Below are 22,604 nucleotides of genomic sequence, written 5' to 3'. Positions count from 1 at the left end.
ATAAATAGTATATATGTAACTACTATATTATTATATTAACTATTAAGAAACTCTATATATCTTACTCTACATAATTTGATTAAATAGGAATATAAATATATATATTCATTTAAAGATTTTGAAATCACTCTGGTTTAAATTAGCCACTCTAAGCCTGATCGACCTTAAATATTTGTGGAACCCAAAAAATAAATAAAGCAAACTTCCAACTTGAATCTCTCACATTTTATAGTTATATGGCAATGCATCTTATTGAACTGTACTGTTATTAAACTGACTACATGTTATTATTGACTGTTCTCATCAACCTGGTATTTATTGTCCACATAACCCACTTTAGAATATGGATAAATATCTAAAGTTGTTGTTTGGTTAGAAATAAAGTATCACAGCTATGCAGGCGGGCCCCTATGTGTGCATCTTGAGAAATAACGTGTATTTTATTAGTATTTGACTTAATGTCGCATCTTTCAGTGCACTGTCTGAAGTCGGTGCACGTTCCCCTGGAGCTCCACTGCGCGCTCTCGTAACCATGTCGCCATTTTGATTCGAAAAATATGACTGAGTTTTTCCTGCCTGGCAAGCTAAAGTTAGCCTCGCGTTTGAATCACTTTGTGCGTGAGTACGAGCCACACACCGTATACCGGGGATAACAGGCACCGCTTCTAGGGCCAGGTAGCCATTGGCGTCGGGGAACTCGTCCATTTGGCAGACTTCACAGCAACATTCGGCTAACGCTAGCTAAGTTGAGCTAGCTAACAGTAGCCAGTGTTGTCGCAGGCTGACCCCTTCTTCAAAACAAATCACTATCCGCACACAGGCTAATGTATGTTAGCTAACACCGATAGCTAATAGTGAGCTGGGTAGCTAGAGACTTAATAGCTGGTGGCTTGACGTGAAACTCCACGAACTAACAGACAGGAGGACTAGCCGCGGGTTTTCAATCAAAGGTAAGCTTTGGACAAGGAGAACGCCATGAGTTTGGGCGAGCAGCTAACGTGTTACTCTGCGGCTGTAGCGACAAAGTTGAGCCTAAGTTGGGGAGCTATTTAAGTTTGCTAACTCAGCTCTGGACACGTTAACCATTACTGGCTAATTAGCTTACGTGCTAATCAGTGTAAAAGGAGGAACTAACGTGAACCTAGTTTGAACAGGTCGCTAGCTTTCAGAAGTTGCTGCCGAACAAGCGCAAACATAACGTTGATCGAGAATGTCACGGTCCTAAAAGGCTAAATTCACTAAAGGAGCTGGTTTAGTTGTTGGATTACTTAACACTACTTGACGGAACATAGTCGCTAAGTTACGTGAACCAGTTGTGGTTGAGTGCTGTCGACATCAGCGACGTTTGTTTGCTCCATTCGTATGTTCTTTATTGTTCCGTATATCCTTACATGGTCGTTATTGTACACTAGTTAACAATCTAGCCGTGTAAGCGGTGGGGTTCACTGCAGCCATTCGGATTTGACTGAGGCCAGCAGCCACCGAGCCTCGCTCCTGGCTGACTTTAATCAGGCGCACGCCGTCATTATGCGTTAGTTACCGGTGGATAAAGTAAGAAAGGGTCATTGTGTATTCACGACAACCGCGAGGAGTGTTAAAACCACCAGGACTTCAATCACCGGTCATTAATTTATGTCGTTTTTTAAAAAAAAATCTTTAATCTTTGATAGTGCTGCCTTCACTGGAGTTGAAGTAAACAGAAATCGGAGCTCCTGCCGCAAGTCAGTTGATGTGCACTTCACGCCAAGGCTACTGCAGCTCAGTTTACATTTCTTTAGCTACATACCAGTGCGCCTCTCATTGTTAGACACATCCTGGGGACCCCCCCTCTGTGCTAAAATACTCTAAACGTGGGAGTGGGTGTCTAATTTTGTATTATTGATTAAGCTGTCATTCTGAAGCGCATATTACTTTACTCAAATCAGAAGGAAAGTATGGCAAGTGTTCCTCAAAGTTCGAGGTCATAGCTCATTTGGCGTGAAGGTTAATAAAATCCAAAGATAATCAGCACTGGGATTTACTGAAACTCCAGGAAATCTTTGAAGGAATACAACAAATCACAAGTGAAATCACTGGCATTTCAATATCAATATTTTGTCACCAGCATCTGTGTATTGAGCTTTAGATGCAAGTCTGTTCATCTAACTTTGCTTCACTGCACCAAAGTACATGTAAGCAGCAACAGGCTGACTAAAACTGAAGCTTTTGTTTGTCCTCTGAAGTGCACTGTTGCAGATTGGTTGATCATTTGCTAGTGCACGTATAAGAACGCGATAAACATTCAGTGGTCACTGTTGCATCTTGATTTGTATCTAGTATGTAAAGCAGAACTCGTGTAAAGTCTAGGAGGAAATTCCCTGGACCACACTTTAATTTGCCTGATTACAGGCTGTTGTTAAGTCACAACATCTACGTGTTTTCCCTTTATGTGTGCCATTGTTCCTCTTTTCATTGTCTGTTATATGTGCCAGTAGACTGTTGTTGTTGAGATTGCCTCTGGCGGGTTCTATTTTGGATGTAAAGTCAAGCATTTGCTTCCCTGCTCAGTGTCCACAGGGAGCGTTCAACGGGTTATTACTGCACTTGTGTACTCTGTAAATGTATGCCAGATGGACACTGTTGCTGCATGTGCAAGGATCGGTCGTCCTCAGGAAAAAAGGAAAAGAAAAAGGAGGAAGCACTTTTAATATCCTCCCTGAGCTTTACTTCCACGATCAACAGTTGATAGCATGTTGCTCAGAGAAGCTTGTTAGGTTGGACAAACCCAGCAGATGCAATAGTTATTTTAGTTTTTGGTCACTTCTGGTGTGTTTGGTTGACTAGATTAGCTGCCACAGCCACAATGTGAGGAAACACTATTTAAACATACTTGCTTAGTCACAAGAGCATTACATATTTGTTCTGCACCATTTAGGATGCATCCTTCATTTACCATAATCTAGTCTTTAAAAGCTTTTGTGGTTGCAGAGCTGATTACACATGACATTTTTGAAAATTCTGACTGTCAGCCTGGGAACAAGCCATAATCTCTAATGGTTGTTTCCAGACTTAAACATTGATACAGCTGGTATTTAGTTCTGCAGAGCCCTATTACATAAGTAATGCCATTACTCGTTTTTATTTATCAGTTAACTTCATACAAGGTGCACAGGAAAAACAAACAAAATAGGCAAAATATATTACATATTTGGGCTCATCACCCTTTGCTTTCAAAGTTGCACCAATCCTTTTAGAACTACTTTTTAAATAATTGGCTGGTAGGTTGTTCACAGCATCTCTGAGAACTTGTCGTCACTGTTCTTCTGTGAACTTAGGCTGTTTCCGTTGCGTCTGTCTCCATGTCACGCCAATCTGACTTTTGTTATCAGGACTCTTGCTGTATATATGTTTGGGGTCCTGCTCAGCATGAATTTGGGTCCGCTCAGATGCCTCCCTGTTGGTATTGCATAATGGATAAGAACCTAAACATCTAAAGGGTTTAAACTTTTACACAGAATTGGACATCACCACCTGATTGTGGACACTTAGTTATGACAACCTAACTTCATATTTGGTGGAGGACAGACATAACTGCACTCACACAGAGTATTTATCCAGATCTGAAATCATGTCTGAATGGTATGATAACACAGTGTCGTTTCTTCGAAAATCTTGTTAAATAAATCCCCGCTTTTTTTGTGTTGTGCAGGTTATGGTGAGCCTCTCAGTCTCTCATCTCCTAAAGAGGCCTGCATTTTAAGAGGAGACCCATGCTGATAAATGCCAGGCCTCGCCACACTCTCTGTCGTCTGCACAAACACAAATGCCTGCCTGCCCGTGGGGGAGGTCTGATTAAAGATATCCACATTTCATCCACTGGTATGTATAAACATGTTTCATCCTTTTGTAATGTATAGATTATGACAACATTTACTTGGACAGCTGTAGTTCAGCTGTTGTTATCATTGAAAATACGATAATATTTTGATGACGATGGCTATGAGTTCCCTTTAGATATGTTCAATTCTCAGTATATGCTTTAGCTTTATTAGTGACTAAAGACCTCCACATGTCACAATATTGAAAAACTTCTTCAACAATAAACACACATGGGGTTATATGGGAAGAAGACTGCTGCTTGTCAGAAGGATTATTACATTTTACAGAATAAAAGGTAATAACTAACAAAAAAAATTTGATTACAGAATATAATTGTATACATATCTACCTCAATGTCCAACATTGTTAGATAATGGATGCTGTAAGTAAAGGTTCCCATATTTTGTAAAAATAAAAATGGCAAAACATCAAGGCCTCCATAAGCATGAATGAATCCCAGTTTAGTTCTGGTCCCCTGTTATGACAGAAGGGAGTTTTGGATATCTACTGTAATAGTGTACAACATCAAGCAAGTAGCAAAAGCCTTCTGAGCAAATAGTTAAAGAATCCTGAGGATACAGGCAACTGGGGCAAGAATTAGATTTTATCCCATCATTTAAATAATTTCTCGAAGGACGTCTGACCAAAATAAAGATATATATATACTGTATAGTGACATCAAAAGATACTATACATGTTTGTTCCTTTTTTTGAACTTTTAAATTAGCTTTGTCAATGAATTTCAATGCACTTCATAGGGGTAATTTCAAATAGGTGTGAACTACATTAAAAGTACACTGGTATGAGTTTGTATTACGCTACATTTTGACTATACCATGCTCACTGGTGGAACACTCACAGGACTAAAGTGGCAGTGATGTAACTACACCAGTGGGAGGCAGCAATGCTCCGAACTGTGCCGAGTCTTTTCTAAAGAATAAGAAGATTTGCTGCAGGCTTCGTCATCATCGGCTTGCACGAGCGAATCGTTTGGAAGATGCGACACCCTGTTCTGCTTTGTTTGGAAACGACACGGGCATAAACTACGTCGCCTATCCCAGTGTGTAATTTTAGGTAGCATGCCAGCGTTACGAAATCAGAGGCATGACGTGTAACACAACAATGTCTGCGTCTGTCCCGTCATGCTGGCTCTTTCTTTTACACAGTCGTCAATTTGGCTCTGTGACTACCTCCACTGACGGCTTAAAGGCAGGGGCAACAATGCCCCCCATTCTGTACTACCTTTACACAGATCGGCGAGGCAGAATAGCGGTGCAGCATTCCTGCCTTGGACAGTCTGTGTAACGGGGCTGGAGAAATGGCTGCAAGCTCTGGACACAGAGATGGAGTTAGGAAAAACTGATGACATTTCCATGATACGGATGTAGTTCGGGTTTAAATTGTCAGACAGAAAGCACCAAGCTAAAATTTGCATATTGTCAGATGACGGAGGTCGCACTGGAAGAAAATAACCAACACACCCTAATAACCGTGTACAGTATTGTCGATTCCAGACTGAGCCTGTGCTTCTGCATGCTGCAATGCCAGTCAGATACCCAAATTTGTCAGTTCAGGAAAAATAAAGTTGACAGAAATGTAGCTTGTAATGTAGTTGCTTGCTTGAATTCAGGAGCTTGTAAGGGAAGCATATTCTCCGTTTCCATGGTCCAAAGTGGACCCCCCCAGCATTTAACCACACACTATCTTTCTATGTCCTGTGGTTTACCTTTGTAGGCAACAACATACTAATCAACTAAAAACCTGGGCTCTTTACATGAAATAACTTTGGAGATTATATAGTTTCTATTGCAAAATCATTAAAAGTTTCATTTTGGTCATACTCTATACAAGTGTCACACATTACTGCAGCATCTGTTTGAGTTTTACACATCTTATTTTGACCACAATTAATCTCTATATTAAGCAGATGTTAATACAGCACATTATTATACTGCATTTAAACATAGTCTGTGATATGAAAAGAAAAGTTTTATCCACAATGTTATATCCTTGTTTACATTAGTTTCTCTGACCTGCTTCCTTCTTCATTCAGCCAGCCACTCTCCCTCTACCTACCCCATATTATTTTTTCTTGACACTGCTCGGCCTCCCTGTGTTCCTTCGACCTTCTCCACCTGCGTGTTTTTTTACCATCTATCACTCTGCTTTGCTATGACCCAGGGCTCTGTCCCCCGTCCCAGCGGCCACCATGTTTTGGAAGTTCGACCTGCACACCACCTCCCACATTGACCAGCTGCTGGACAGGGAGGACGTGACGCTGAGAGAGCTGATGGAGGAGGATGATGTCCTGCAAGAGTGCAAGGCCCAAAACCGCAGATTGCTCCTCTTCCTCTGCCAGGACCACTGCATGCAGGAGCTGGTCAGCCTCATCACCACAGAGCCGCCCGCTGACCTGGAGGAAAGGAGCCGCTTTAAGTGAGTGCCTGCACATCAAGTTCAGTCAGAAATCAGTACAATTTTTTACATGATTTAAATATATAAAAACCAAGCCCCCTCCTCAATGTGACTCTGTTTTTTTTTTAATAAGATTTCCCAACATTGCTTGTGAGCTCCTGACATCAGATGTGTCCATTATAAATGATAAGCTGGGCGGGGAGGAGTCTCTCCTCGAGATACTATACCACTTCTTGGAGCAGGATCCGCCCCTCAACCCATTACTCGCCAGCTTTTTCAGCAAAACCATCGGCAACCTCATTGCCAGGAAAACCGAACAGGTAGAGTGGAAAAAGATCATGACTCGCACGTTTAATGTAACTAAATTAATTAACTTGTACCACATTAACCCTTGGCAAACAGTACTGTGTGGAAACAAAAACACTTTTTATTTTTCCAGGTGATTACCTTTCTAAAGAAAAAGGAAGGCTTCATTGGTCTGGTGCTGAAACATATTGATGCCTCTGCCATGATGGACCTGCTGCTTCGCCTCATCAGTTGTGTGGAGCCTGCCCCCTTGAGGCAGGAGGTCCTTCATGTAAGTGATCTAAATATGTTTGTGTACCTCCCCTTGGTAAGAACCTTGGACGTATCTAATGTAGTTCATGTTTTTTTTTCCATTCCAGTGGCTGAATGAGGAGAATTTGGTACAGAGACTGACAGAGCTTATCCATACTGGTAAAGATGAGGAGGTGAGTGTGAAGCATGCTGGGAGTCCAATGCTGTAAATGTGTTTGTCAGGTGAAGAATATTATAACCCTTCATCTAGAGGAGCCGTCTGTTGATGTAGATTTAATATCTCAACAATTTACCTTTCAGAGACAATCGAATGCGTCCCAAACGCTTTGTGACATCATCCGCCTTAGTCGAGACCAGGCCAATCAGATGCAGGATGGCATGGAGACTGACCCACTATTGGCTGTACTAGAGTCGTAAGTTTCCAAGGCCTTTCAAGAGGAAACAAATGTTTTTAGTAACATAGAATTGAACAATTACCTGTAGTGTGAGGAATGAGTGTGTAAACATTTACATGGCAACATCAAATTTGAGGCAGAAATTTAAAATGGCATCAGATTTTATTTGTTTAGTGGCCAAACGAGTCAAACTCTTGGCTCATCTAATGTTGGTAAAGGTTGCCACATAATTGGACAGCTCTCGTAAATTGCAGATAAATGGGACACTTGTTTACTTCAACACCTCATTAGCATGTCGTCATCATCATTGAACGTCTAGTTGCCGACATTGGTTACAGCATAAACCTGTGAACTTTTCAGGCAGGAGAGTGTGGCGGGGCTCCTCAAGAACTTATTTGAGGGGGAGAGGAGCGAGGCCTCCATCGTTAATGGAACTCAAGTGCTACTTACCTTACTGGAGACCAGGAGGTCAGGGTGAGTCAAAGTGTTTCCTGTCAGGTTTTAACTGTCAATGTTGGGAGCTTTTGGTTTTGTCATGGTCCGTGTCCTCCCAGGTCTTCTAAACAATGAGACAATAAGACAGAAGTCATTAGAACCTTGTTTCATTTTCTTCTGTATTGTATCAGGAATACAGGAAATGCTTGAAACTCTGCTTATATATATATACACTAGTGTATATATGAATAGGGAAATAGTCAAATGTTTTTGTCTGCTTGTGTCTCCCAGGTTGGAAGGGCTGATGGATCTGTATTCTCAGGGTTATGAAAGGTCTTACACTGTCAACAGCAGTATTTTAAATGCCATTGAGCCCCATTTAAAGGACTTCCAGCAGCTTCTTCTGGATCCCCCCAAGGTAAAGCTGCATGGCACCACCAAGTGATGAAGAGAGTTCACTCTCAACGAACTAATTCTGAAATTCTAATGAAATATTCATTATATTTTGGTGAAAGTAATAAATAGTTTTTGCAGGTTGACAACTAAGCGCGTTCAGCTAGCACATTTTAGCATACTTTTGAAAATAGTGCTGTAGCTGAAGGTGAATTCACAGTTTTAACGTTTTAACTGTTTCCCTATTTCATCAACAGAAAAGTGCAATATTGACGACCGTTGGCCTTCTGGAGCAGCCACTGGGGAACGCCCGCCTTCATGTGGCCCGGCTGGTGGCCGCCCTACTGCAGACCAATTCCCCCAGTATGTGCCAGGAGCTGTGCAATCTTACCACCATGGACCTACTACTGGTATGATAAATCTTAACTTGACTCTACACATTGAAACTCCAACTACTTTTTTGTCATTGCACACAGTGTTTGGGGACATTTTATGCCTGATTCTGTTTGTATATCTGGAAAAAGTTGCATCAGATTTGCACAAGGTTTGTCATGAGGGAGGGAGCAACTGATTACCTTATCCCATTCAGTAATGAGAGGGCCGTGGGTGTGGCCTTGGCAGCACATTCATTTAAGGCCATAAAGCTTTGTGTACCGACAGGATTCAAACGCTCTTCTGTTACAACAGTGTTTTTTTTATGGATGGTGTCGTCAGTGGTTCTGTCTTTCGTGCAGTCGTCAGCAGCATGTCAATGACCTTTGATTTCTCTTTCCCGGAATAGGATCTGTTCTTCAAATACTCCTGGAATAATTTTTTGCACTTCCAAGTGGAGCTGTGCGTGGCAGCGATCTTGAACCACCCTTCCTCAGAGGAGCGGCATGTTCCAGGTCTCCAGAACCACGATGGGAGCCCTGCAGTGTCTAACCTCGAAGAGCAGGGGGAGGCCGTGGAGACAGGCAGGACCGTTGACCCACAGACCTCCATCCACAATGCCCTTGTGGCACATGTAGGTGGATTAAGCAGCTTTGAACCCTGACAGTGGCACATTGCACCCTAAAAGCCAGTGAATCTATCCATCAGTCATAAAGAAACTTTACAAGTAAACTTTACAAACCGAGTCTAAGCTAACTGTGAAGTAGATACAGGTGGAGCAGCACGACTCCTATGTTTGTTCGTGTTTTTCTTGCTAGATTTATTTGTATTTTCTCAATTATTTCCTCACTCACCTTCATTCTGTGTTTCACCTGAACCCTCAGCTCTTCCAGAAGTGTCGATTGGTACAGAGGATCCTTGACGCCTGGGAGGAGAATGATAGAATACAGTAAGACTCTCTACATACTTGGCCAGCAATGTGCTCTAACACATTGATATTAAAATAGCAAATTTCCCACCACTATATTATTTCTGTGGGGCGTATTTTGTTGTCATTTAGATGTTTTAAGATATGTATTGTTACATGCTGATTATGCATTTAAAAGCAAAACATAAATATTATAATCTTAAAATAAAAAAAATATTGTCCTCTGTTTTGTGACTTATTAATGCAGTGAGATGTGTTAAATTGTGTTTTTGCCGTAGAGTAACTGTTGAAAATAACCATGCCTGTATCTGTGAATCTCAGGGCTGAGGGAGGCACCAGGAGAGGCAACATGGGTCATCTGACCAGAATTGCCAACATGGTGGTCCAGAACCTGGAGAAAGGATCCGTACAGGTCCAGATCACTGACCTCATAAAAGGTAATCTTATACTACAGTAGGCCCGATGACAGATGAGTTGGCTGTTTAAGTGAAAATTCAGTAACATTTAATATCCCTCCTGTGGTTTACTCTCGCAGAGCTGCCAGAGGACTGCAGAGGTCGCTGGGAGAGCTTTGTGGACGAGACCCTGAGAGAGACAAACAGGAGAAACACGGTAGAGCTGGTGAGATGTCATTAAGATGTCTTTTTTTTTCTCTCTCAAAAAATACATTTCTGGAACCTCCTGTCATAGCATTATCCCTGTGTTCAGAGCCGAGTCCGAGCAGCTGTTACTCAAAGTATTAGACCTTCCTTGTCAAAACTTTCATTTAATACATATTAAAGTGTATACATCAAGTCAGAATTGTTTCCGGTGAATTAACTGTAGTGGCCCTGATTTTTGTTTATAGATTTGAAGGTTTTCTTGTAAACGTATACAATAATGTTTAAGTTCAAAGTCTATTTTTTAAGAACAAGTATTTTTTTTATGCTGCACTGAGCTGAATTCATGTCTGTATTTATATCAAACTTAGCGATGCAATATCTTCCAGCAGGTTGTTTTGTGCTTTAGAACATAACCGCTGTGAAACAATCAGACGAATCGATCACTAAATTAGTTGCCAGCTATTTTTATAATCGATTAAATCGATTAGTTGTTGCAGCCCTAATTTTTTAAGCATTTGTGTGTCTTATCATAATTGCTGTGATTTATAAAATATGTCATGTAAGGACACTAAAACCATCCTCCACACTTGTCTTACAGGTAAGCACCCACAACATGCACTCATCCAGTGAGGACGATGACATGGAGAGCCCCTTCCCCAACGACCTGTCTCTCCAGCAGGTAGGATGCACTCACTGCCAAGGAAACAGAAAGACACTTCAATCTTTTATCTAAATAAAACATGTCCCATATCCATCTGCAGTTACCTCTTCTGTCTATAATGGTATTATCCTAACACGTGTTCCTTTATAACCTTCCCAGGCCTTCTCCGACTATCAGATCCAACAGATGACTGCCAACTTTGTGGATCAGTTTGGGTTCAATGATGAGGAGTTCAATGAGCACGATGAAAATATCAAGTATGTCTTAAAGTCTTACACAAGTTGTTGACCGTTAAGGGAAAAGAGAAAGAGGTTATCTGCTCGGCATCGAACAACTTCACTGTGCAGTCAAAAGAGCAAAAACATTTGTCAGTAAACACTTTTTAGGTTATGTCTGCTGTGTAATTGTAATATTTGCCTCAATGTGTTTTTCTCTTTATTGCTGGATCTTGTTGAATATGTTGAACATTCATCTGTTCTCTTTCCTCAGTGCCACATTTGACAGAATCGCTGAAATAAACTTCAATCTAGATGCTGATGATAACAGTGTAAGTGCATTTGTGTCTTTGACTCTCTTACTGAAGAATTGTTTGATTATTGGTACTAATAATAGAACTACTACTGCTAATGGTGCTACCACGGCTGTAGTCTTTCCTGTGTAAACAGCAATGTCACGAAAAACAGAAATATGAGTTTTTGTGTCTCATAATTGCGGTGGCAGAGACATCACACACAAACTCATTAAAGGAAAACATGAATGCAAAAGTGACAACACAACTACAAAAGCCACACAACAGAAACACAGCCACAATGGAACTGAGCAACTATTGATGTTGTAAATGAAACGGAAGTGAGCCGTCATTTGTGGAAACCCGGACAAGCCAGACACCGCTTAAAATATGATGCTAGTCTATTTGAGGTCTTACGGTACAGGTGTTCGGAGCACCCACTTTAACTCTGCTCGTTCGGTGTCAGTTGTAGCTCACTTCTGTTGTGTTAGTGTGTCTGTGGCGTCACTTTTACATTAGTGTTGTGGCTTTTGTGTTTCCGTTAATGTGAGATGTCTTCGGCCACCATATAAAATTATTTAAAAACATTTTTAAAGAATGTATTCAATGCTGCACTACTTTTCAAAGTAGCAACAGATTTGTATTTTGCTTTAACTTATCATTATGAACTAAATGCTGATTGCACAATGTAATGCTATAGGATTGTTATTTCTCATAACTAATCTAAACCATTGGCATTTAGAGTAGTTTCCTGTTTGCCTCGTCTTCACTGTGCAAGTCTGTCTGCACCCTGGTTCAAAATGTCCAGGGTTAATGAAGCGTTGATTAACGGTGCATCAACCATTGTGCAACTAAAACAGACAGAGGATAGTGCTTTTTTTCTCTCAGGTATTCATCAGTACCTTTCCCCATTTAGCGGATATGGCAGATTACTGACAAATTGTCATCTGTTCTTTGCTTTAGCTGCACTAACCGTAAAACCACTTAGATGGGGCGGGGGTGTTTTGTTCCTCTTCATTTTAATGAACGTACTTTGAAAGAACTTTCCTATGGTTTATTTGTACACAGGCCAATGCGGCTGCCTTTGAAGCCTGCTGTAAAGAAAGGATACGCCAGTTTGACGATGCCGAAGAGGAAGAGGACATTTGGGAGGAGAAGGAGATCAACTATGCAACACAAGCTAAATCCAGAACAAGGTAAACCTGCTGATATAATTCTAGCTTTTAGTTCTGTCAGTGCAGTTCTTTACATGGCAAATCTTTGTTAACCTTCTAATCGTTCCCTTGTCTTTCCTCCTGCTCTTCCAGGTTTGGTGTCTCTCAAACCTCAGAGGGAAGCTCCCGGAGCAGCATGGAGAATGGAGGCAGGGAGCAGGACCACGGATCTGAATCTGATGAGGACGAAGACTCAGAGCAAAACACATCAGATTCAGGTAGATTAGAGGACAGCAGCCATTCACAGAACACAACCTCGTGTCATGTTAGCCTGGAAGCAACCCTTCAAGACGGGCTGTCGTCTTATTTTGTGTCCACGGTTTGTCTTGTTTCCAGGTCCAGGCTGGACAGCGAATTTCAGGGACTCTGGAGGAACGACAGCCTCCCAGACCCCACAGGCGTGGGACAGCTCAACTCGGACCGGAGCAGAGACACATGAAACAGGCTGGGCCAACTTCACTGAGTTCCAGCCTTTCTCTGGGTGAGACGAAAACCTGTTGATCCACATGCGCAAGTCTGAACTCAAATGTTATATTTAAAAGGTCTATTAGGTCATAGTTTTAAACGATATATGTACGAGAGTTTTAGATAAACACAACAAAGTCTGCTAAACACACTGGCTTAAGAAAGTATTGAGACTCATGTACACTTAGTTGTGTGGTTGAATTAGTGTAAAACAGGACTCTTCTGAGTTTCCTCTCCATCCAAACTGAGTGACCTGGCAGGAAGGTCGCTGGAACTGTGCTCCCTCTAACGTTGTGTTCAGATCAAACATAAACCAAATGTTTGCCTTACGGTCACTGTGCACTTTTTGGAGTAACTGTGCAACTGACTATCTGTTTAAGACAGCTAATGCTAGTGCTAACTTGGATGAGGAAGACCAACTGACTGGAACTAAGTAAAAGATTTCATATTTTTAGAACTTTGCTTGTAGTCCTCCTCTTCTGTTGGCCCTTTCCTTTTTATTATTTATTTGTTGTTCGTGACAAAGCGTCAAACGAATACTGAACAATTTTCATCTTGCATTGACACATTTTCAGGTCTGTTCACATTACCCATCATGATTTCATGGCTATTCACATCTTTGCAACAATTTTTGTACGTAAGAGCACCACAAGGAAATTTAACTTTGCTACGCATCTGATTCGAGAACAAGAGCTTCAGAAATCCTCTGCAGAGATAGAAAGAACCTGCTGGACAGACAACCATCTCCTGCTCACTCAGTCAGTCAGGACTAGAGTGACCAGACAGAAGCCTCTCTGAGTAATATGACAAAAAGCATTTAAATAACAGAGTCTGAAAAGGATCCTGGCTAACCTGCTTGAAAAGTGGAGATTGCGTTGGAACAACTGTCTTTTTTTCCAGCCTGGTAACATCATTTGTCTTTCCCCTCTGGTTTCTTACAGCAAAGAGACCAATCCCAGGTGCAGCTCTCCTGTGGACTCGGATGCAGATAAACAAGCCAAACAAAACCATGAGAAGAGCGGTGAGTGTGTCTGCATTCTCAGCGCTTGGCTGATCCACTCAATCCCACCAGTCTACTTCTCTGTTACAGTTGGTTAAAGATTAAATGGAACAAAACAAACTAACATTTGCTCCCCTGTTTGCTGTTTGTGTGTCAGAAGAGGTTAGTGCCACTCCTAGTGCCACTCCTACTGCTTGGACAGCGGAAGAAGGGAGGAAGGCTCCTCTCGTGGCCTCAGACAGCAGCTCCTCCGGGGGATCTGACAGCGAGGAGGATGACAAAAATGCTGGTGCTGCAACCACCACTTCGGAAAAAGCAGTCGCCCCTGGCAACCAGACAGCTGACCTCAAAAGGTTTGTACCTTTATAGCTGAGAACCTTAGGGTCAGGTGCTGAGTGCCTAAAGCTTCCTCTGTTGAATCCACTCTGGTGTGTGTGCGTGTGTGTGTGTACCACGCTGAGGTAATTATAGACTGACTGGGATTTAAAATTACTGGATGCATTCAGTTGGGACTTTCTAAGTAAAGTACAGCCTGAGAGCTTCTCTGCAGAAACTTCAAGCTCAAGCTCACAGTCACAGTCTCAGAAGGTTAAATAGTAAAACAACTGTGACTTGATAGATGTAGTTAATTACTGGGTCACAGTATTTCCTGTGAGTGTGGAAAGTCAGTTTATTTACCAAGGCTGAGAAGGGTTGAGAAAGGGGGAGCGGGGGAATCTATCTAGTAGCGCACTGCTGCTACAACTCCATCCGATGGGAAACACTGACCAATTTATCTGTATTTACTGAATATACTGAGCTATTGTCTAGTACTTGGGTACCTGATTGGAAATAGAGTATAAAGAATGTGTCAGCAAAGAATAAGAGGTAAAATATATATTTTTTTAAATCAGTGTTTATTAATTTATTTTAAAAGCTGGATAGTTTTTTTTTCTTCCTGAAAGTGCTGGTGTGAAATAAATAGTAACTCTTAATTTCTCTGTGTGTGTGTTGCAGTGAGGAAAGTCCTGTGTCTCTGGAGAAACTCTCTCTGTCAGATCCTCCTAAACCATCAGAGCAGCAGCCTGCTGACGAGTCACTTGCAAACACACAGACTGACAAGAAGTAAGTATATCAGATAACTGCTGCTGATCTTCACTAGTTTAATAACAGTTCTGGAGAAATGTCATCAAAAATGGGCATTAAGAAAAAAAACAAAAACACTGTACGTATATGTATATGGTTGTACTACCGCTATGTTCGGTGTCCCTATACACGGACGTGCACACACATTTGTCGGCAGTTCAGGTGATGCAGCCTTGACTTTAGGCTGCATGTAGACTGGATTATGGGCCGTGTGTGAGGAGAAAAGGTATTTCACAGATAAACCCAACAATTGAGAATAAATCGGAAAGTACTGGTCGCATTGCAAAAGTGTGTGAAAGCAGCTCTGTGGCTGGAATGGTCAGTGATATTATTTACTTTGCTTTCTTTAATAATTAATGTTAGATTTTCAGCTTTTGGAGTATTGGTCACATTGATGACATCACATTGAGTTTAAGGAAATTGTGAGGGCTACATCTTTTTTTGAGAGAGAATTTATTTGCAGGCATCCATAATTCGTCTGTGTATTGTAGTTATTTTCCAATGATGCAGAAATGAGCAGATGTATTGTAAGTAATTCTGGGAATCTGATATTCCTTCCTATCTGTGGTACTTTAGAGGTCTTACATTGTATACATTATGGTCTTAAAGGGTCTCAACAAGTCTTAGATGTAAATTGACACCTGCAGAAACCCTGTAATAAGATAAATATCAATCCATCAAATTTTATTTGTATAGCCCATATTCACAAATCACAAGTAGCCTCATAGGGCTTCACAAGGTGCGACATCCTCTGTCCTTAACCCTTAACAAGAGGAATGAAAATATGCTCTGAAACATTTAGGCTTTTTTTTTCTAAAGACCCATCTGAGGTGAAAGTTTCCCAGCAGATCGACCCACACACACTAGACGTTCATCCTGTTCAGAGTCTTGACTGTTTCCTCTGTCGTCCAAACAGAGAGGAGACGCCAGCTCCTCAAGAAGTGTCGGTCAACGGACCCGTCTGATCACCACCCGACGCAGAACCCCCCCTCCCCCCCCCAGTGACGGCGCTGCGGACTGTCGGCCTCCTCCAGAGTGACTCCCCTAAATAACCTCACTGCAACTATGGTGTTTTTTACTGAATCACTCTGCCACGTTATTGGACCTGGACACTGCCAATCAACACCAATAATGAGGCGGCGGAACATGTAAAAAAATAAATCTATATGTATGAAAAATAAGAAAAAAAAAACAACCCCCAACAGACCGAACGGAGCGTAGAGGAATCATCTTCAAAGCCTTTTTTCTGATGTTGCACACGATTACGTGCGGTTTAAATGTAGCAGCGATCTTTGAAAAACGACAGAATCCGAGGGGTAACATCGTCATCGTTATTTTTTTATGTCCTGAAAGATTTCTCTCTCTCTCTCTCCTACCTGTTGGACGCCCCGCGTTAGGGATTTTACATGGTCACCCCCCGGAACGGAATAGCACAGGCTAACTTTTAACGATGCCTCAACAATAAATACCTGTTTTTCAAAACTTTTTTTTTTTTCTCCTTCGAGCTTAAGAAAAAGCACTTATGCAGCCATTTTACTGTACATGATAGCACAATGTAAGTGTTCTCCCCTCATCTCTGCTGGCTGTTTTACCTGCCGCCCCCCACGTCAAGCTTTTTTTTTTTCTCCCTCCCTTTGGTTGCCGATGATGGACCATGTCTCGTCGTCGTACATCACCAGGTGTCTGAATGTGTTGAAGTGCTTCAGGAGGGTCCGTCGAGGAGGAGGAGGTGGTGGAGGAGGAGGGGCGGGTCAATGAACAGAGTTCTAATAGTATTACTGTCTTTTGCTCATGTGCAATAATGTCAATTAGCCATTTTTATTTAAAAATGAAATCAGTTATTTGGTTTTTTTTAAGAATCGATTTAGTATTGAGGACCCATTTGGTGTAGTTTTGAGCAAACATTTGGATTTAATCTGATTTTTTAAATTACTTTTTCTGTAGCTCTTTTCTTTGTAGTTGCATGTTTAACTGGTTCTCTGTTGACCTAGCTAGTGAGCTAAGACCTTCTGATTGTATTGACCTTTAAGTTCTTATTTCTATCCCCCTTAAATCAACCAAACATTATCTACCTATATACAAATATTATCTACATTTAAAAGTAATTTTACAAGCAATCTTGAGATTACTATTGTTGTCTGTTCCTTTTTCTTTTTTTTTTGTCTCTCTCCACCGAGCACTTACTCACAGAGCGAGAGCGGCATCTGATCAGAGTGATGCTGTATGGGTTTCTTTTCTTTTTTAAAGTTTAATTTTATTTCTCTCTGAGCAGCAGGATTGGAAAGAGGGCAGGTCTGCTGGGTTCTGTGGAGCCCCAGGCCTCTTTGGTGTACTTAATTCAATCGTTTGACAGCGATCAGGTTCTCCGGTCATTGTTAAGAAAACAAATTGAAATTAAAAGTGTCTGGTTGACCACATTAATACCAAAGGTTTGGCTTTTACCCGTCTGGTTGTTGTCTTTCCACCTCTGCAAACATGTAGCCGCCTGTTGAAGAGACGTTAAGCTGTGGGGTTGTCACTTCTTCTGGTGGATCAGGTTACCTCAGGTCACCTCAGGTCACCGGACACCGTGCAGCAACGAGACTGATCACAGGTGTCGTTTGTTCCCTCCACCGACAGGCGGAGCAACAAAGCTGTCAGGAGAGTGAGGGGAGACGTCCGTCAAACTCAGTGTGTACACTAGCATGTGAGAGGTCAGAGGTCAGGGTCGGCTAGAGGCTGGCAGACACTAAACTACACACGTCTGTCTGAGAGGTATCATCCCACTAACTGAGGATGATGTCACCGAGCTGCTACAGGCGGTTTAAATGGCAGAGGGCAGTGCAAAATAACCATGTATCAGCCCTCAAACTACAGGCTCACCAAGTTATATCACTGATCATTTTCCAAACATTTACTCAGGTGTGGTATTGATCCGCAAAAGTTCCAGGCAACTGGTAGTTTCAGTGTATTTCAGCCAAAATTAAAAGAACTTGATAAGGTATCAATTCCAGTTCAAGCTGCCATTGTTTGTATGTCTGTGAGAGTCCATCCTTCTCATTCTGGTGAACATCACATCTCAAGAGCTCAAGGGAATTTCTTCAAATCGGGTACAACGTTCACGTCACAGATGAAATGATTAGACTTTGAAGGTCAAAGGTCACTGTAGCCTTACAAAACAAGGTTTTTGTGAACGCTGCTGCTCAGGAACGGCTTGAGGGAATTTCTTCAGATTTGGTACAAACGTTCACTTGCAGTCAAAGATAGTGATTAGAATTTGGAGGTCAAAGTCAGTTCTCTCAAATCTCTTACCTCATAAACACGTCGTCGTCAGAACACCTTAAACGAATCCGGTTTAATTTTTCAACAAAAAACTTGGGCTCAGTGGTCAAAGGTCACGTGACCTCATGACTAAATGTACGCAGACTGAAACTGTTCTGGTTTGCAGAGGCAGACAACCACAGGGCTGTAAGTCTAGTTTTACAGCCGAATAAAATCGAAGATCTGAACAACAGAATCCTAATTAAGAGCTTAAGCGTTACTTCATCTTTCAAACAGTCAATGTGCAGGATACACACATTGGAAGTAATGACACAGTGCGCACAAACAGCTGATTCACGTGTGTGAATCCTGCAGATTGATACACATTTTTAAAACCTTTGGATTTCTTTTCTTAGCTTTTCAGACGAAACATCAGCATCTAGATTACAAAACTAAAAATACAAAACTGATCAACATAAACAAAACACAGTTGGACATTTAAACCCACGGTTTTTATTTGGATCCTAAAAACTATATTGACATGATTGACAACATAACCCGGCTCAGAATGTCATTTCTAATAAAAAAAAGAACCAAAATAAATAAAAAAGGATTATGTCATATTGCTGTGGTTAATTTAGCTGTTGACTTGTTACCATGGAGAGATGAGTAAACGAGAGTGAAAACGATGAGCTGGGTCAGACTGGATGTAGACGACAGTCAGAACGTGGCGTCTTCACACATGCTGGTTCTGGCTGCTGCACTTATACATCTGCAAAATCGTTTTTAATGATCAGATGAAATGATTTTGATGAAGCTGCATCTGACTGTTTAGAGTCCATCTGTGAATGTGGATGTGAAGTCCACACGGATCCTTCAGCTAAAGATCTGTTTTTTTAACATTATGCTCATGAATAAAATAGATGGGACGGGTATGATTAGGAAATAGTGACTGGAACATGAAGATATGAAACTGGCTAACATTAGAAATTCAGTAAGGAGTTAAGAGTTAGAACATGGTGAAGCTACTGTCAGATTCCTGGCCAAACAAGCAATTAAAATGTATAAATTGATCACAGGAGGAGGTTTAGCAGCATTTTTGGGAAACTTCACTGAGCAACGTGACCATTTACTTAGCGATTAAAACCGTATGAGTCATTTTCAAGCAAAAACAGACAAGAAACAATCCAGTTACAGTTTTGTTAAACTTGAGCACATGGTGGACTGTTGGTTGGGTTGTCCCCTGACAATTGAGAAAGTAAATGTTAGCTGCAGCTCTAGTTGGGGTCACAGGTGGCTGAGGGCAGTGAAACACGTCTTCTGCCTTTTTAATGATCATATTGCCAGAAACTTCCAAAACTAAATCAATAAATCTGTACTTTTGGAATCCTTGATTAACATCTTTAACAGTTTCTGACTTCAACCTGACATACAGATCATTTCAGCAGCCCGACCCGTTCAACAGTGTTAAACTTTGCAGAACCCAGCAGGGGTCAGACGTGTGTCCGTTCAGAGTTATTAGACTGTCATCTACACCCAGAGTTCCCATCGCTGTGAGAGCAACACAGTCAAATCCAACCAGCCTTTAAAAAACCACCCCAGAGACTTTCTCTCACACACCATCTCCACTCCTGCACTGACGCTTGGTAGTGAATAAGGACAAGCGTGTTTTTTAAAAAAAATAATACAATGAGGATTTACTTGTACATTATCTAAAAAAAAAAAAAAAACATTAGTCACATTAATACAGAAATAAACAAATGGCACATTGAATTCCTAATTTAAAAATAAAGTGGTGCTTCAGGAACTTTCTTACTGAGGAGACAAGTTAAATAAATTACTACCATAAACGTTACATACAAATCTGGAGTAGTATATACAAAGGAGTTATTAGACACAAAAAAAAAAAAATCTACAATTTCAATTTTTATGTTCAACAAGACAGCAGTAGAACCATATTTTACTGAGCAGGGTTTGTGTTAACAACGGTGTGTGTGTGTGTGTGGAGGAGGAGGGTGAATAAAGGTGTAAGGGGGTGGGGTGGGGGCTGACAAAGTAAAATAAAAATAAGTGACTTGATGTTCGGAAGCTTCCAGCTAAACGTTCAATTTCTCTACAAACTAACTGATGTAAACTCGTCTATGTACAAGTCCCAGCACTGAAGGTAGGAGGCGCTAACGTGAAACACTGGCGTCCACGCGGGTGAACCGATGATGTAACCGAGTCACATTCATGTTTGCCACACAGACAGCGATGGAGCCCGACTCTCCACGTCTCAACATCATTAAAGGGAAATGATGGGATTTTTTCCTCCTAGGTCTTCTTCTCATACTCGTGTGCTCCACTTTACACTCACCACCTCAAACTGTAGAAATTTAGACACGTTTTCTACGACTGATGAATCCAGAACAAACTGTGCACGCCTCCCAAAGTCTCCCACGTGAATTTCACAGAAATCATTTCAAACGCTCGTCTCCAAATCAAAAGTAAACACTGAAGTTAACTTCTGGGATTTACCATGGTGGCTGACTGACTGAACTACCTACTTGTTCATTCATACATTAATTGTGCATCTGCTGATTTGATGTGTACGTGCTAAATAAGCAAATAAGGTTTGTTTCCTTTATTTGCTTTTAAGTAAATTCAAGAGTGAGACTCACAATCAAATCCTTTAGGAACAATTTTGTCATATTTATTATCGTTAGTTGAAGTACAATCTTGCTCCAGATAAACAGGTAGCATGCTAACTAAGCTAACCAAACAGCTAGTGCTTATTAAGCCAGGTGTGTCCCTCAGCTATTAAAGCTAAGCAGTTAGCTATAGTTGCTAATTACTTTTGACTGAGTGTTTGAAATGATTTCTGCTTTTTAATAAAAATGTATTTAATGTCACTATAAATTACTTTGTTGTTTGCTGTAACGTTTTCAACCATCTGCAAACAACTGTTAGCATTTAGCATTTAAAAATAATGAGAATAAGACTCGGGTTGAAAAAATTCCACCATTTCCCTGGAACAAACATCCTCTCAGAAAAGGACAGTCAGTGTCCATCTTTAAAATCTGTAATAACTCTGTGGAGCATCCCATAATATCACTCTGTTCTTAAGTTCCTTCCAGATCCCTCTCACATTTAAAGACATCACTTCAAAATAAATGTTTCCTTCTGCATCCCTTAAAAATCTGAATGTTGTTAGTGGTTGACAAAAAAAAGAAAAGAGAAAACGAGTGAAGAGCAGAGCTGAGTGATGGGAAGTTGATTTTGTAAACACTCTGAGTGAAAAGTTCACCGACACACTCACGATACCTGACTGATTCTAATCTCCCGCTGGCTCCACTGGTTTTGTTCTCTACGACTGATTCATGGCTTTCACAGTATAACGTCATCGGCGTGTGCCGAGGACGAGCATCCACGTCGCTCTGGTACAAATTTGGGATTTTAGAAAAAAGAAAAATTAAGAAAAGGAAAAAAAAAAAAGGGAAAATCCTTCATGATCCGTTGAGGCGTCCTCCCTCTCCTTCCCGCCCCCCCCCTCCCGACACAGTCCACTTCTCTACGACTTGTAAATACATCGGCTACATCAGGCAGTGCGGGGCAGAGAGAGAGAGAGCACAGGCCTCTGAGGACCGGAAGAAAAGAGCGTTTGTTCCTCTGGGTTATTTTTGGTCCGTCAACCCATCAGTCAATCTTCCACACTTCTCCTGAGCGGTCTCACCGGTCGTGTGATGGGCGACCACCACCACCACCGCTGCTGCTGCTGCTGCTCCGTCATTCCTCCCCCGGAGTGTTTTTAAAAGGGTGCGCAGGGTTAGTAGGAGGGAGAGGTTGTGGTTTAAAAGGTGGAGGGTCTGGAAACATCATCATGCTGCTCCAAGCTGCGGGGCGCCTCACGGAAAATGCAACGACGTGCTTGAATATGCGTTCTTTGTTTTTGTGCACACAGACATCCAGCGCACATAGTGGTCAGACTGTCAGGGAGGTGCGAGGCTGCAGCTCCTCGGTGAGACGACAGCAAGTGGTTCTTCTGGGTTGTTTTATTTTTTTTTTTCATTTTTCTTATTTTTTTTTTATAACAAAAACACTGAAACGTTGTGACGCGAGGTTATTAGTTCAACACTAGCGAACAGAACAGAGCTTAAGTGGTGAAAGGCCCCTTCCCCCCCCCCCGCTTCACTGGGATCGGCTGGCAGAGCGACGTCCGCCAGGCGCCGCAGCGCTGCTCATTCGTTCCTGGGTGCATTGCTCGTTTTAAGAGTCCAGCCTCTGCTCTAGGCGTCCGACAAGCAACTCTGAACACTGTCCATCCACAACTGTGCGTTCGGGCTGTCCTGGGCACAGAAGTTATACACTCGTTTGGTCGTCTTGATCTGAAAAACCAAAACAAACCCAAAAAAATGAAATCATTATCTCCGCCAAACAGTTTACGTTTTCCACCCCT

At 41.6% G+C, this 22,604-nt stretch overlaps 2 protein-coding genes across 11 annotated transcripts in view; one reads left to right on the top strand and one right to left on the bottom strand.

Annotated features, from left to right (window-relative positions):
• Positions 1-515: 515 nt before the first annotated feature.
• ppp6r2a (protein phosphatase 6, regulatory subunit 2a) lies at positions 516-17,357 on the top strand. Of its 4 annotated transcripts, none has more exons than XM_035147438.2 (24): positions 516-950; positions 3,689-3,858; positions 6,040-6,294; positions 6,407-6,593; positions 6,713-6,850; positions 6,939-7,004; positions 7,132-7,244; positions 7,587-7,700; positions 7,953-8,079; positions 8,312-8,464; positions 8,836-9,060; positions 9,311-9,375; positions 9,676-9,791; positions 9,890-9,966; positions 10,555-10,635; positions 10,777-10,874; positions 11,107-11,164; positions 12,194-12,321; positions 12,433-12,557; positions 12,676-12,820; positions 13,746-13,825; positions 13,962-14,157; positions 14,801-14,908; positions 15,846-17,357. In XM_035147438.2, exons 3-24 carry the CDS (start codon positions 6,068-6,070, stop codon positions 15,892-15,894), a joined length of 2,676 nt encoding a protein of 891 aa, XP_035003329.1. In that variant the 5' UTR covers positions 516-950; positions 3,689-3,858; positions 6,040-6,067; the 3' UTR covers positions 15,895-17,357. The 4 variants fall into 4 exon arrangements, with proteins under 4 accessions (XP_035003329.1, XP_035003328.1, XP_035003326.1 ...); XM_035147437.2 differs by having other exon boundaries at positions 9,890-9,975; positions 13,965-14,157; XM_035147435.2 differs by having other exon boundaries at positions 9,890-9,975.
• Positions 17,358-18,662: 1,305 nt separating this feature from the next.
• sbf1 (SET binding factor 1) overlaps positions 18,663-22,604 on the bottom strand; it is a 57,774-nt gene continuing 53,832 nt past the window's right edge. For all 7 annotated transcript variants that reach the window (XM_035147428.2, XM_035147431.2, XM_035147430.2 and 4 more), the window contains one exon: positions 18,663-22,533. In XM_035147428.2, the coding sequence (XP_035003319.1) occupies positions 22,435-22,533 (99 nt within the window). In that variant the 3' untranslated portion in view covers positions 18,663-22,434. The remainder of the gene's footprint in view (positions 22,534-22,604) is intronic.

Source organism: Hippoglossus stenolepis, chromosome 22 (assembly GCF_022539355.2).
Source record: "Hippoglossus stenolepis isolate QCI-W04-F060 chromosome 22, HSTE1.2, whole genome shotgun sequence".
NCBI classification, from domain to species: Eukaryota; Metazoa; Chordata; class Actinopteri; order Pleuronectiformes; family Pleuronectidae; genus Hippoglossus; species Hippoglossus stenolepis.
This window is presented reverse-complemented; position numbering and strand designations above follow the sequence as displayed.

What these genes read in the sequence shown, in the direction of transcription:
- ppp6r2a (XM_035147435.2), top strand. Translation starts at nt 6,068, where the DNA reads ATGTTTTGGAAGTTCGACCTGCACACCACCTCCCACATTGACCAGCTG. An exon ending in CTGGAGACCAGGAGGTCAGG is followed by an intron (nt 7,701 to 7,952) that starts GTGAGTCAAAGT and finishes TGTGTCTCCCAG; the next exon opens with GTTGGAAGGGCTGATGGATC. An exon ending in GAGGAGAATGATAGAATACA is followed by an intron (nt 9,376 to 9,675) that starts GTAAGACTCTCT and finishes TGTGAATCTCAG; the next exon opens with GGCTGAGGGAGGCACCAGGA.